Source organism: Ambystoma mexicanum, chromosome 3p (genome assembly GCF_040938575.1).
Source record: "Ambystoma mexicanum isolate Mex_15411 chromosome 3p, UKY_AmexF1_1, whole genome shotgun sequence".
In the NCBI taxonomy this organism is placed as follows: Eukaryota; Metazoa; Chordata; class Amphibia; order Caudata; family Ambystomatidae; genus Ambystoma; species Ambystoma mexicanum.
Genome location: NC_090925.1, coordinates 1,037,232,060 through 1,037,248,117, shown reverse-complemented (window position 1 = coordinate 1,037,248,117; position 16,058 = coordinate 1,037,232,060). Strand labels below are relative to the sequence as shown.

The window sequence follows — 16,058 nt, the reverse complement described above, 5'->3', positions numbered from 1 at the left end:
GGGCAGGTTGCTCTTCAAGCTATTTTTTCCAAATTGTGAATTTTTCTACAGAAAAATGTTCCTATTTTTGTCCGAAACGTTCTCGTTCGTTGACCGTTGGTCAGTGCCGGTAACAGTGATCCGTTGCCAGTGAAGGTCGACCACTAGATCGTTGGATCTTCGATTTTCAAGTTCGGAAGGCCTAGTTGAGGCCTACTTCGTGCCTCGCAATGTCAGCGGAAGGCAAGAAGAGTGTTCAGGCTCTGCTCCCGGTGTGGCTTTAACACCACATGGAAATAGGCACACGGGGTGCCTCTATTGTTTGCATCCTGATCATAACGTGGACCAATGCAACATCTGCCCGAGGTTTCCCTGCCTAGATTAAGTGGGACCGTTACCGCAAGCTAACTAGTGCAAAACTAGTGATACAAGGACACAAAGTGATAGTTGCTTCTCATTTGAAAGTTAGATTTGTTGTAAATAATGCATTGCTGTCTTTATATGATGCAGCAGCAGTGAGAAAGATTAAACAAGGTCACATCACAGAAAAAGAGGTGGCAGCAGAGATAAAAATGTTTTGGCAGAGACTTCTTTTTCTCCCATGTCCACCGAACCTTCTCAGGGATTGACCTCCTAACTTCGTCCCAAACCCTCGCCTACGATGTCTCCATCGGCCCAAGAATCTTATCGGTCCACACACCAATAATAATGGAGCTCTGAACCCAAGGCCCCAGAGCCAACCCCGCACGCAGATGGTCGCTCTATGACCTGATCCTTAATGACATGCTGATTAGAGAAAAGATTGCAACCTCTATTAAAAACTTCGAGGAAAACCCGGTCAAGGACACTCCCCCCCCCCCCCCGCAAACAATTGGGACGCAATGAAAGCAGTGATCAGGGGAGCCCTGATAGCACAAGGGGTGGCCTTCCACCGGAACCGCCGACAAACCCGGCAAGCCCTCGAAGAGGAACTGCAAACAGCAGAGGATGCCCAAAAGTAGAAGGGGTGGTCCCCAAAGAGCCGTCCGCACAGCCAGAAAGAAACTAGAGGCCCACTACACTGAACATACTGTGCAATTAATGGCCAAGACTAGGCAATTCTATTATGCCAATAACAAAGCTAACAAGCTACTAGTAGCCAAACTGGGCAAAACAAGACGAACCAACACCATCACGGGGCTCCGCGACCCACAAGGGATGATACATTACGCTGAGCCGGAGAAACAACTGCTGGCAATGGACCACCTAACCCAAGTAATGACTGCACCTCCACGGGACCGGTCCAAACAGGAGGAATACCTACGGGGGCAGCCCTGCCACGCCTGCCCGCCACAATGAGAAAGAGCCTAGAGGCACCGATCACGGACGAGGAGGTCGACAAAGCCATTAAAACCCTCAAAACACGGGCCCCGAGCCCAGACTGTTTCTCCTCGAGATTCTACAAAGTATTCAAATTCCAACTGATCCCCCCCCATGGTGACACTCTTCAACTCATTCAAGGAAACGGGCTTGGTGGCCACCTCAATGCAGGAGTCTACTACAATCCTCCTCCCCAAGCCAGGGAAAGACCTGAGAGACCCAGCTTCCTACAGGCCAATTGCCCTGTCGAACATAGACGCTAACCTTTATTCCAAGATCCTGGCCAACCGGCTGTCGCACATCCTTCCGGCCATAATTCACCCCGATCAAACGGGCTTTATCCTGAACAGAGCGGCAGGGGACAATGTCAGGAGAACCCTGAACCTCGTAGACATCGCCCACCGAAACTCACAGGGCCTTGCACGGATGGCCATAGATGCTACCAAAGCATTCGACAGGGTAGACTGGTCATTCATGAAGCTCACCCTAGAGGCCTTTGGCTTTGGTCCAACTTTCCAGTCTATGAAAATGGCCAACTATAAATCCCCCAAGACCCTGCTGAGGATCAATGGCTCCCTATCAACCCCGATCCCCATGACCTGTGGGACGAGGCAGGGCTGCCCACTATCACCCCTTCCCTTCACGCTAACAATGGAGCCTTTTGCCCAAAGAATCAGACAGAACAATCTCATCAAGGGTCCCCAGGTAGGACCATCCCAACACAAAATTGCGTTATACGCCGACGACGTCCTTCTGACGCTCTCAGAACCCATCTCCTCAGCAAAACATGCCCTGGCGGAAATAGCTAACTTCGGGAAGGTGACCGGTTTCGCCGTCAACTTCTCTAAATCAGTAGCCTTGGGCATCGGCCTCCACCGGGAGGAACAAGAGGCACTAACCAGGCTATGCCCGATTATATGGAAGAGACAAGCCATCCTCTACCTGGGAGTTCACATTACAGCAAACTCAAGAGACACATACCAGGCAAACTTCCCCAGATTATTCCGAGAACTGGAAGGGGATCTGAAGCGCTGGTCCACTCAGGAAATCTCACTAACGGGACGGATCACAGCTGCCAAAATGAACCTGCTTCCGAGATTCCTCTACGCTTGCTCCTCCCTCGCAGTGGCCATCCCATATCCAGCTCTCCAGGATCTGCAGAAGAAAATGCTGAAGTTCATATGGAGAGGCAAGAAGGCCAGAATCCCCCATAAAACTCTGGTTGGCAGCTCTAGACTAGGGGGACTGGGAGTTCCCGATCTCCGGGCCTATAGGGCAGCAGCACAGATAGCACACGCCCATGCTTGGCAGATAATCACAGACCGCCCTAGATGGGTGGAACTGGAGCAAGCTCAACTACCGCTCCCCCCCTGCGATTCCTCCCACATATCCAGCCCTCCCTGAGAGAACACTGGAAGACACTCTTGCTAACAACCAAACACACGCTAAGCTCCTGGGACTGGGCCCTGAAACAAAAGGGAATCCCAAGAGGACAAAGCCCACTCTCCCCAATCTTACTTCCAGAACTAGACTGACGGCGGCCTTGAGACCCTGGAACAGCTATACGCCGGGAACATTCCACGCACCTTTGAGAAATGTAAGGCGGTGTTCCAACTACAGGAAAGAGACCGATTTATTTACTGCCAACTCCGGCACTGGTGCCCGCATCCCCAGACCCTCCAGGCTGCCACTCGCCCTCTTACTCCCCTTGAACTGACGCTTAAGGACCTACCATCCCGGGGCAGGATGTCAACCCTGTACAGATGCCTCCTGGGGGACTTCCTAAGTGAAAGAACGCGATGCATGGCCCAATGGGAGGCCGACCTGGGTCACCCGATTGACGACCAGACCTGGGTGGACATCTGGACACGTATCCACTCCTCATCTATCTGTGTTACCAATAAAGAATGTGCATATAAGCTCATGCTGCAATGGTACTACCCCGCCTTAGACTACACCACATGAACCCACGGGTGGACTCTTCCTGCTGGAGAGGATGCCCCCAGCCTGGCTCCTTCTTCCACATGTGGTGGGCCTGCCCAAAGATCCAGCAATTCTGGGAACGGTGCCTGGCAACGATAGAACAAATTACCAGGATGACACTCCCCCTGGAACCCGAAACGGTCCTTCTGGGGGTCCCGACCCCAGGGTATACCCCCGCTCCGGAAACAGAGCGAAATTAGGAACGCAATGCCTCCTGGCAGGCAAAACTGTGCTAGCCCGCTTCTGGAAGTCCCTGGACGGCCCATGCATGGCCCACTGGTGGGGAAAATTATGGGACATCCTGATCATGGAAAAAGTGACCGCGGCAAGGGGAGGAGTCCTGCACCGCTTCCAGAATGTCTGGGCCCCAGTGCTGGACTACGACCAGCGATTTCCTGCCTTAACATTTAAACCGCTCAACACTCGATGGGCCCTGAAGGAACAAGAGCCCACCTGAATGGCGAGGGCAGCAGACAGTCCCACGGAGCGAGGGGACTGGGGGAAGGAATCTGGGGACCAGAGGGGGGGGCAGGGGGGGAGAAAGAGTATAAGCTAAAGGGAATTGTCAAAAAGAAGTAAAATCCTCTTGCAATGTTGTATGTAAATTGTCCTGCCCTGGTTTAAAATAAGCATATTTTTTTAAAAAATCATGTTTCGGCAGTAAAAAGAAATTAACAGATGAATGCAGTAAAAGATGTAGTGGCAGACTTATGATATATGTGGGGTCATCTTTGACTCCACACTTTCCTTCTCTGCTCACATCTCTGATGTCTCTAAAAAGTCAAACTTCCTACTGCACCTCCTTAGAGGTAACTCTGCCTTTCCTCTCCTCCCACCAGAAGCTCACTGTCTCACAAACCTTGGTTCTCTCTAGGTTGGACTATTGAAACAGCCTCTTTCTAAATCTGCCTGCCTCTACTCTCCGCCCTTTGCAACTAATCGAGAACAAGACTGCGAGACTTGTCCTTGGCCTCAAGCCCTGGGATCGTATCTCTCCAGCCCTGAAATCTCTCCATTGGCTTTCAGTGGACGCAATGATTTCATTCAAAACCATCTGCATTGTCCACAAGGATTTCTGGGACCTGGGTCCAATATACCTTCAGCTATCCCTACGCGAATACCTCCCCTCTCTAGTTCTTTGCTCCTCTAACTCCCTCAGGGTCAGTCGTTATTCAAAGAAACGAGCTGGGGGCAGATCTGTCTGTGGCTGAGGCCTCCCTCTGAAACAGCCTCCCTTTCACTCAAACTTGAGGAGAACCATCTCCGGTTCCGGAAGCACCTTATGACCCTTCCTCTTTGCTTTTGCCTTCGCCCCTACTCTCTTCTGCTGATCTGTTCTCCCTCGGCACCGTGCACCTAGCCTACCCTCGGTCTTCCGGGCCCAGGTACCTGCTCACCCTGCCACCCTCCAGCGCTGCCTAAGGACCACCCTTTGCACTGGAGTCTGTATCTTTAACCATACAGCCCCCCTTTCTCTTCCTGCACTTACCAGACATAACCTGTCTGCTGCCCTAAACCCAGCACTTGCCACTTGCTGGCTGCACTACCACTGTTTGTTGTCTTTATTATTTATCTGTTTTTCACTTGCTCCGTACTTTCCACCCCCTCCCTCCATGCACTTTTTCCCTTTCTGTCTCCCATGCACTTACGCGTTCTCAATGTCACTGGGCGTAGTAAGAACATTGTTTTTGTTCTCCCTTGTTCCCCTCCCTTGCCTTGGCGTGCATTGAAACACTTGTGTACGAGCGCGATACAAATAAAATATCATATTATAGAGATGAAGACTAAGTGAGGTATCGGCAAGATGAAAGAACTGGAAGAAAATCAATGAAAAAATAAAAGGGAAAGCAATTGAAATGAATGTAATAGGTAAATGTAATGTAAACTGGCAAGGACAAAGGATTCAACAGATACTGTCAGCAATAGAGTAGAAGACGGAACAACAGAAATAGCGAGGTTCAACACATGCATTGCTAGTGCATGCCGCATTTTGTGGAAACAAGCAAGTTCTGCTATCGTTCAGGCACTCATTTCATGGGACTGGGCTTGAATAGCTCCTGGGTCATAAGTAACTCCAGGTCAGTGGAATATCCTGACACCCAGGAACTACTTCCAGCTCCTGGACTATGAATTCCAATTTCAACCCCAGTCCTTTAGGAGCCGAAAGAAGTTACAACAGTAGCTTAAAACTTGCAATCAAAGAGAGGAGGCCGCCTTTTCCTAAAAGTTTGGTTCTGCTCAGGGAGAGCATTAGGTTCTCAGTTCAAGATGGAGTGTACTAGTGTCATCTGCCCAGTTCCCCCCAAGGGGCTTGGATACGGGAAAGGCGGTCAGGAATGGGCGGCCCAATGACGCATGGGAATCCTCATTATTCCCACTTGTTCGCTTTTTCATCTACCTTTCAGGAACTGGTGAATAGAATAGCCACTATTTGTTCCAAATTGGCCAAAGGGAACCCAGGCCACCAAAAATGGTTCACACCATCACTTAAACGCCTTAAAAATGATAAAAGGATGCTGGTTGACATTTGGCTAAAATTTGCCTCGGCAGAAGATATAAATAGTTGGAAGGCAGCAGAAAAAATATACAAACTAAACCTCTTAAACACCAAGAAATATTTGTATGACAATCAAATTAATAGTGCACAAATCTCTACAGGCAAACTCTTTGAAATCCTTAGATCACTCGAGAAGCCAAAGACCTTGGCCATTTCGCACTTGCCTCAGGGCCCTACACCCCACCCACACTCACTGCACTTGAGAAATAACCCAAGAGAGTGGCTCTCTTTGCAATTACCCCAGTCTCCACCGACCGGGTTCACTTGGACCTCACCCTACCTTTGACCATCTATGCACTTGCACGATCCGCACACACAGTGCCTGAAGATCGTCTGTTCTCCCTTGTCTTCACCCTCAATTGCACTGGTAAAACTGCAGAATTGCTCTAAAACCCATTCGCTGTATCTCAAACTGTTAAATGTATTTTACGCACTTACTATATTATCGCCTCAGAAATTCAAGTGCTCCGAGCGACTGTTGTCCCACCCCCATGTTTCCCATCCTCCTTGAGCACATTTAAACACTTGCCTGTGTATAGGCGCTATATAAATAAACAATACCATTACCGTCCAGCCCACGGCTGCAGATTGTGCATAAGTGCAAAGTGTGTTTGAAGCTAAAAAGCTCAAAGCCAGAGAAAAAAATGTGGCAAGCACTGTCCCACTCTGCTGCGATTTCAGGACCTCAGACAAACTATATTGAGCTACCAGAACAGGACACATTTGCAGTCATTCCAGTCACAAATTCTAATATGAGAGTTCGGTTGACTACAATGCGACCGACCTCAGGCACCGAAAATATCCTTCCCCTAGGATCATATTGGAACATCAAGAACTGTTCAATCCGTTCTTCACCCGCATGGCCAATGCCTCTTTTAGAGACAGCTACATCCCAGAAGCCATTAAAGTCGTGATGGTCACACCCCCTTGCTAAAAAAAAAAGTTTCAACCCAAATGATCGAAGTAACCACAGACCAATCACAAACTATAAAATCCCCGAGAAGTGTGCAACAGGGCAACTCCAATGCTTTTTGAGGATAAGAATATTCTATGCACAACAATTAGGTTTCAGGTAAGCGCTAAGTACAGAGACGGCATTCATCGACCTGCAGACTCACTTGCTGAAGTTAATGGACGAGGGAAAGCTGGAGTGCTGACGTTGCTTGACCTGTCCGTTGCGTTCGATTTACTGGACCATGACAAGCTACTGCGATCTCTCGAACAGGCAGGACATTTCTCAAAGGGGGCAGGCGATTGGATTCACTCCTTACTTGCCAACCGAATGTCCAAACTCCATGGGGGTGATGCATTTTCGTCATTGGCCCCCATCAGCTGTGGAGTGCCACAGGGCACCTGTTTGTCACCTGTGCTCTTCAACCTTTATCTTCGACCTCTATGCGCCCTATTGGAAGACACTGGTACTTTCTTTACAAACTACATCGATGACACTCAGCTGGTCCTAGAGCTGAGTGGCAATTACTCCAAGGACTCCAGTAAAATCTCAGGCGTCTATGACATCATTGAGGCATGGATGGCTATGAACTGGATGTGCCTAAACAGCAGTAAAACCAAACTCCTCATTTTCAGCTCCTGGCAGGCTCGCGCCAAGTTGAGCACAAACATTAGCACCTTTAAAATCAAGAATAGGTCTATCCCGGTTCTAGGCAAAGAAAAAACCCTAGGCATCACTTTGGAATCCTCACTGAGCGCTGAATCCCTTGAAAATCAAATAAACAAAAACTGTCAGTATCATCTACGCCTGCTTAGACACATCAGAACTGCGCCACTATTGCCCAAGCTACCATAATTTCAAAGCTGGACTACGGCAACGCGCTACTAATAGGGGCAAACACTGCCTATCTGACAAAATGTCAGACAGTTCAGAATAGTGCCGTGCGCATTATTAAAAACAAACCGAGAGGCGAACACATCTCGGCCAGTAGAAGATATTTACACCGGCTGAAGGTGGAAGATCGGATTGCTTTCAAATCTAGCACAGTGGTACACTGCTGCCTTTTTGGAACAGCTCCTCTCTAGTTGAAATCATTGATCTGCCCACATGTTCCTAGTAGATCCCGGCATTCCGGAAATCAGGGTCGGATCAATAGCATAACCCTACGGACTCGGTAGATCCTTCCCCATTGGAGCCGCCAAGATCTGGAACGCACTCCCAATTGCATTAAGACTAGAACAAAACAACAAAGTTCTGTCGGGCACTGAAGACCATCGTATTTAAGTAGTCATTAGTACAGACTCATCGTATTTTCAAGTCGGTGTGTCCTGTTTATTTTTGTTTGTCTTTTGTCTTCACGTTGGTGCCCTGATGCCTGTGGCCTTTAAATCTATACATAAATAAATTATACAAGTCCAGGCCCAATATCCACTGGATCAAGGTGGCAGCCGGCCATCTGAGTCAGCACCTTGGAAGTGCCTAGAACTAAGGAGGAGACTTAATCACACTGCCAACAGTAGATACAGCTAGGCTGGTAGCAATCAATAATAAATACATTTATGTCAATAGTGACCCAAAAATTTAAATAGGGTGCTTAGCAACACAAAATATAATTGGGTCGATAATAACCCCAAAAAAATTAAATGAATGAGCAATATCGCTGAAAACAAGAAAATGTAAATAGATCAGTAGTGAGTACAAAAATATTTAACTGGGCAAAACATGAAGTCGTCCAGTTGAAACCAAAATTGTAAAAGTGACTGGTATCAAATACACCAATTTAAATCGGCTGGCTGTGACAAAAAGATTTAAACAGGCAAGTACTTTCCAAAGGTATTTCCAATTAGGCCAGTAGTGACCAAAAATAAATACAAATGAACAGGTAGTGAGCGACGTGTAGAGGGTGAGATGATGTACAATGAGTGGGTAGTAGAGGGACTGTATAAATGGTGGACTGGGCAAGAGATGAAAAAGATCAGAGTATCTGCGCAAGTGTGGTTGCCATTTTGGTCATAAGGAGCAGAGCAACCCAAGCAAGCAAGTGAAAAAGAGCAAGAGAGGGATCATTTGCCAACTGCACTTCGCATGGCCCCCCTGGTTTGTGTAGTCAATTGCTGGTGAGTAATGTGTGCTGGAGACAAGTTGATGTTGCAGATTTTGAGGCTTAGGACCTTCTTGGCAACTCCATCTTTGATAAGCTTCCTCCACCCCTGCTCCAGGCTGCCAATCCAGGCCTCTGAATGGGCCTTGACAGATGAAGCGCCTTAGCCGGGAGTTGAGGTACATGGCCATCTGAGAGCTCCATCATGAGTGATCTTTCTTCTTGCCCACTCAAGTGCCAAACTAGGCTCTATATAGGCAGGCTCCAAGAAAATGCCCTTCTTTAACAGATACGCTAAGCAAAACCCTCAACGACATGGGAAAGACAACTCTTTACTCCAGGCATTTCACTGACAGGGTATACAGAAAAGCAGTCAAGGCCGACGGCACAAGAGATCAAGGGCATGTTCATCTTTGATTATTCTCCCCCTGGTGGCATCCATTACATGGTGTTATGAGCAGAATACAACAGATTCATGAACAGAAACTTAAATAACTGCACGTTTGCATTTCAACATTCACACACAGTAAATATGCACTGCTATAAAACATACCTCTGCAGCACATAACCACATGTTAAATGAGCGATTTGTCATGTCTTCCTCCCAAAACGACAGAACTCCTAAGGCGTGCCAGTTGGCAGGCATACACATAATTTACTAACCCCGCTGATTCAGCAGGATCCTCTCAGAAGACTGATCTCCTGCCCACTCACCCCCCCCCAGTAATTAAAACATGTGGCTGAGGTTTCCGCCCCCAGACAAGCTACAGTGCTCTGCTCACCGATAACTGCTGAAGCAGCACGTCAATACCATCCAGCTCACCAAGCAGCTCCCGTGTTTCTGCCAACAAAAAAAGGAAGGGGATCAGATTTTGCAGTACTTCAACATTGATGTATATGTGTTAGGAAGTAATACAAGTTTCAAGGGCTTGATGGGTTCAAAGAAGGGAGAGTAAGGAGACGAGTGAGCTGGCAGACTGATAAAGTCTATAGGGAGGGGTGAAAGTGCTGAAATTGGCGGAAGAGTTAGGGAAATAATTAAATCGATAGGGACAAAAAATGTGTGACTGAGGATGAAAATCTAGTAATTAAAAACACATTAAATGGTGAAAGAGCGAGACAATGAGGGAGAGAATCAAAGGAGAAGGAACAGTGAAATGCATCAGAGGGGAAGACCAAGGGAAAGGCTTGAATTCAAAAGATTAACAAATGATGGGAGAGTGCCAAGATGGGTTAAAGGGAACATACAGTAGGAGTGGGGCTGAGAGATCGTCACCTATCCCCCGGGGGGGGGGGGCATCCCCTTTGAGAGTTGGGATGTGAGCCTGCTACTCTTAACACCCCTTAGGGGACATGGCAAGCAGGATCCCTTTGGGGGCAACTTCCCATCAGCGGACAGGGACAGCAATGAAGGTACAAGTCACCATCCCTCCCCTAGAGCGAATAACTACTTTGTAGGAAATGTAGGGGCTATGATTTTTAATAACTATTTACACTCTTTTTCAATGGCTGGCTTGGCTTCTGACTTTACCTGCGCCCAATCTCCTGTCAAGACAGAGGAGTAACGAAGAAACCAGCCAGCTGGAGGTGGGGACTGCGGCTAACCAACCACAGATTAATTCTGGAAAGCCCCCCAGCATTGAATAGCAGCAACCTGAAAGGAAGGGGCATGCCTGGTGAGAGACAGAAGGCTGGTGTCGACAGTCCGTCCGGGGAAGCACACCTGAGACAGGAGAGACGCTGCAGCAGGCAGGCTGGCTGGAGCAGTCACGAGTGGCTGCAAGAGTGATGCAAGGCGGCTTTGCATGGCCAAGGCAGAGCCCAGTTGACCTGTCACATAAGGTCCACACAGGCCAGGGAGCAGCAAGAGCGAGGAGGGACAGCTTCTGCCTGCTGGCATGGAGCATGACTGACAGGTTGCACAAGTGACTCTGCATCAACTTGGAAGTTCTGAACCCAAGGAAGAAAGACCTCGGGAAACCGAAGGAGAGAGGAGCTGAAAGCTGCACCCGTGGCTACAAAGTAACTGGCAAACTGGTCCGACTACACCTGCATTCCAAGGAGCATGGCAAAAGTAGGCAGCTCCAAGGGAAAGAGGCAGCTGTTACGAATCTGGACAATTCACACCTTCCTCCCAGAGGGGAGCCATTCTCTTTGAGGCTAGGGAGGTGAGCCCAATAAGCAAGACCCTCCCTATGGGTCTGGGCAAGTGGGACCTCACTGGAGGCGAGTCCCCTCTTGGGGACAAGGACTCCCGTTCCAATAAGGAACTCCCAGTCCATAACAGACTTTCAGCCTATATGGGTGTTGTAAAGACTTCGGTATCTCCAGTTATGACTATAAGGAACAAAGACCGTTTTTTCACGCTATTTACCTCAGGTAATGCTGAACAACATCTGAAGGCCATAAACAGATGATGGATATCATTCTTTTTTTCATGACAAAATGCATAATAGCAACGCAGACTGCAAATAGAGGAGAGACTCCTACGGAGAGAGGATGGTCTTTGCTCTGCAGAGGCGAGCCTCTGTAGAGATGACATCCTGGAGGGGCAGAGCTATGCCAAGCCACAAAGCCAGCAGTGGTGTGGGAGAAGCGAGATCCACTAGCTGGAGGCTGAGAAGCAGACGCTCTAAGCAAGAGGTTCCGGTCAGGAGAGTGACAGAGATGGAAGGAAAACTGTCTTTCCTGGTGGCGCAACCACTCGAGAACAGTGTTGGGCCCAGCAGCCAGCAACTGACGCCGAGTCCAGAGAAAGGAAAGTAGCCCGGCCCCCGAGCTCCATACAGCAAGTGCCTTTGCCAACGAGACGAGAACCGACTGCAAAGCGAACGCTCACAAAGCGAGGACGCCAGTGTGTGCTAGGAACTTTGGTTTCCAAGACTGCTGAAACCAACAAAGGAAGGAGAGTCTGGGAAAATCGAACAGGCACACAACCCAGGGAAAACAGAGTGACAGAGATACAAACACTGTAGATCAAGGCTGGAGAAGCCGACCACAGTACGAGAGCCTAGGAGAACTGAATGAGCCCATGCATGCATGCCCCATCTAAAAAGGAGTGAAAGGAATGCGTGTGCTTTATACCAAGGTGGGTGAATCTGACAAGCGTATGAGTAACTGATCAAATAGGACAGACATACGTCCCAAGTTGAACAGAGGGAAAGGAGTATAAACATTCTGCAATAAGGCTAACCAAGCCAACTTTGTAATGGGAACCTGGAATACCAAAGAGGGCACAAGCCCTATGTTTAATAATTGGACTGAGCACCAATAACCCTGCCAAAGAGCCACAGGAATTTGGGGAGTCCCAGTGTCATGAAGTTGGGATACAGAGAAGTGTGTTTAAAATTATCCTGGAGGGATTTGAACACTGATAAAAATCTGAGAAAAGTACTATAAGAAGAATTGTACTTTTCCAAAGGGGACAAGAGAAAGCCATACAGAGGATATTTGTATTTTTAACTTTATACGACGGCTGTGAACTGTGTCCATATGTTCCAAATCATCAACGAGTTGGGTCAGGCAGAAGCCCATTCCTAGGCTATTGTGCAAGCCTCCCTTTTTCTTTCTAGTTAATTTTCTAAAGTGGTATGACCAGTTAGGTAACCAGGATTTGGACGCAGGACTATTTTTGGACTTTAATGAGCACCCTTAGTTTTTGTTTTAGAAGATAGGGAACTGCCCTCATATCAATATGGTCAGATAGGCATTTTTCTTTTAATTTAAATAAATCACACTGAAACATGGACCATTGTAGTCCAAGTACTACTTCTGGTTCACAACATAGCCAAAAGAGAAAAAAAAAAAAACATCCCAGAGTGGGGACTGAAACCAACAAGAGCCCCAGAGTGGGGAGAAACAGAAGGTATCCGAGATTGGGTAGGGAGGCCAAGAAAAGTCGCAGAGCAGGGAGTGTAAAAGGATATCCTGGACAGGAGTAGAGCCCAGGAGTGGTGAAAAAGAGAGAACATCCTAAAAGGGCAAGTGAACAAGAGAATGCTCTGTGTGGGGGAAAAGACAGCAAATACCCTAGGATGTGAGAAGTAAGAAAACACTAGAGTGGGAGGGAAGACTGAGAACCCCAGAGTGGGATGAGACAGAGCAAGACTTGAACTAGAATTCCTAGTTGAGTTCCCAGCACCCAGGAGTTACATTTCATAAACTCGATCTGTGAGCAAAAACCCTTTGCTGAGAAGGGACAGAAGGGGGGAGTGGGGTCAGAAGACAGCAGCCAGTCGGTCCATTCCTACCCCTCAACCCCCAAAACCCCTGCAAGCCCTTCTATTATTTTTGCAATTTAGATGTTTTCTTTGAGGAACTGGGACAGTGATACGTTAGAATAGGATTCTGGATGGAGACTTGTTACTAGTTTACGGACATTCTGATAAACACCTTATTTTAATTAGAGTAGGCAGAGCTAACAGGTTAAGATTGTTAAAAGCTGACAAAATAAGACTGTTACCATGTCTTGTTGCCCAAGTCCCGATTCTGATTTACTGCAGTCCCCTACGGTTCTTTTAGGGGAAGGGTGGGCTGACCATGGGAGCAGGGTGCATTGAACTGCCCAGTGATGCAGGGCCTTGGGGTTGTTTGGGGAGGAAAGACCTAGTCCACCTCATCACATCAAACCCCAACCATATGGCAGGGGCTTGTCACTATGGGCAAACAGATGGCATTGGCCTAAGTCCCAAAGGCAGGTGCTGGGGTCTCTACTTTCCCATGATCAAGTGAACGCCATAAGAATTTGGTTATCAATAAATTACAAAGTTGAGAACAGACACTAGTCTCCAGCAAGTCTAAGAGAATAGCACAGATGACCCACATACAAAGAACACGTAGGGCAGTTTTGGAATGCGGAAAGACATATGCGAGCCACTGCACGTATGAGAACATTCGACTCTCACAAAGCTGCATGTTCCTGCATTCTTGTACTCTGCGACTTCATGATGGCGGACAAACTTCATGAAGGCTCTGATGAAAAAAAGGAAGGAGTGGGGCTTCCAGAGCAATGAGGAAGACCTATATAAATTACAAGTGACCAATCCAATGCCAACATTTGATGGCACCCCTGTAAGTAGTTGAACAAGGACAGTCCCGGGTGAGGGGCCATCAGACACTTACAAAGGGTGTTAGGCGGACAAGAGTGGTTTGGGCATCAGGAGAGAGTGGAGGTGTGGAGCAGGAGCACTTTAAAAGCAGAAGGAGTTTGAGTGGATAGAAGGAGGCTGGTAGAGTACGACAGGCTGGAAAAGACAACAGAGAAAGGGGACTGGGGAGAAGAACAGGGGAAAATCAGAAGGTGGTGGCATTTCAGGAGGAATTGGTAAGAAACTAAGAGGGGGTGATACATCAGAAGGAGGTGGTGATTCAGGAGGACATGACAACTAAAGACGACAAGCAGGAAAGTAAGGAGGTTGAGTGAAGAGAGGAAAGATGAAGATGTGGGACATAGGCAAAAAAGCAGAGAACAATCAGAAGGAGATGCATAGTGACCCCAAAGAAAGGCATGAGAGGAAACACACAGATGGGTGAAATGAAGGAGGAGATATCTGGCCTTTGTTACTTGCTCACCATCATTGTTCTGTAGAAGGATGGCCAGGATCTCGCTGCAATACAGTTTGTTGGCGTCAAAAGGCATCTTTGCCTGAAGATAAAAAAAATGAAAAGAAAAATGCATAATAAGCTGTGGAAGGACCTACAGTGAGCATTTAATGAGAACAGTGTATGGCATGTCACCCAAATCAGAAAGTAATAAAATATGGATTTGTGATGCAAATCCTATTTTTAAATAAAAAAATAAAAAATAAATAAATCGCTAAAATCTTAAATACCACAGGAATGCCATTATGGGGAAAATGCTCAGGATCGCAGCGGCCATTTCAAAGTTTTTTACTGTCCTCATCAAATACAGTACCTCTATAATCTTTACATACAGCAGATGGACCGTGCAACATTTATCTCTCTGTGCAATAGTTCACAGCTATTTTTAGATCGGTTACTGAATGCCAACACAAAGCTCGGCTCACTCTGTGAGCTACATAGACGCTGCATGGTCAGATTTCTTCACCCTCTCACCATATAACCAACCCTGGAAAATAATGGCTCAGGCTGGACGTGGAGATTTAAGCTGCAGGGAAATCTGAGAAGGTTTAAATGTGGCCCTCCATAAACTCCCTATTACATTAGCAACACACACAGCATTTACTTTAATGACAAAGACAGTTCTGTCACATTTCCCCATTCCATAAGCGTGAAGGTCATCCAGACCTTGTAGATTTTCTTTTTTAAATGCAGGACTACAGTCCTAAAAGTCCATGAAAAAAAGGACTGGATAACCAACAAAAGAATAGAATGGGGAAACCGAAGAGTTCTGCAAAAAATGTTTTTGTTTGAACAATACCTGCGTAACCTTTTTGTAGAAGGTGAAATATTAAGGATGTACTCCGAAGAAGAGAGAATGGATAGAGACAGATTACATGTAGAAAAATAGATGGAATTCTTAATATAAAATTCGCACAAGACGTTGGTGCATTGGTGACTGGCCATGTGCACAATCCAATAATTACCACAAGGGAAACCCCTATTGCTAGGGAACTGAGGCAGTAACCAAACAAACAATTGTTCCTAGCGGATACTGTCCAAATATTGTACGCATTTTAACTTGTGGCCACAGAGTGCTTATTTCCTCAGACACTCCATGCTTTTCTTTCACCAAAATTAATCAATTAAACAACCCGACTCCAAATAATGAGTTCATACATTTTGGCCTGAATCAATATTAATTTTAATCAATCTCATGCATAATCAATATGTTGTTGTATACATGATTAGAGTATAACCCAAGTTATCATGCTCTGCAAAACATTACAATAAAGTCCTGGATGTGCCATCTAATAAAAAAGGTAATTTCACTGATGCTCGAATTGAACTTTTGACTTAAAAACAACAACAAAATACAGTACTTCCCCACCCCTTCTTCCCTTAAATACATCATTTATTTCCTCTGGTAGCAACGTGTGAACAAAGGCTGGTGGGTTGTGTTAGGCAGAATCACATGCAGTACCCTTTGAGAACACTACACATAATTAAGACTACAAGTGTCAGTACAATTTCACCTTTGGTACAAG

General features: G+C 47.0%; 1 protein-coding gene across 1 annotated transcript in view; it reads right to left on the bottom strand.

Moving 5' to 3' along the window:
• Positions 1-16,058, bottom strand: part of CTNNBL1 (catenin beta like 1) — a 1,235,052-nt gene that overhangs the window by 522,888 nt on the left and 696,106 nt on the right. The window contains exons 8-9 of the mRNA XM_069652387.1: positions 14,503-14,575; positions 9,714-9,772 (exon numbers count right to left, since the gene is read on the bottom strand). Coding sequence (XP_069508488.1) covers positions 9,714-9,772; positions 14,503-14,575 — 132 coding nt within the window. The remainder of the gene's footprint in view (positions 1-9,713; positions 9,773-14,502; positions 14,576-16,058) is intronic.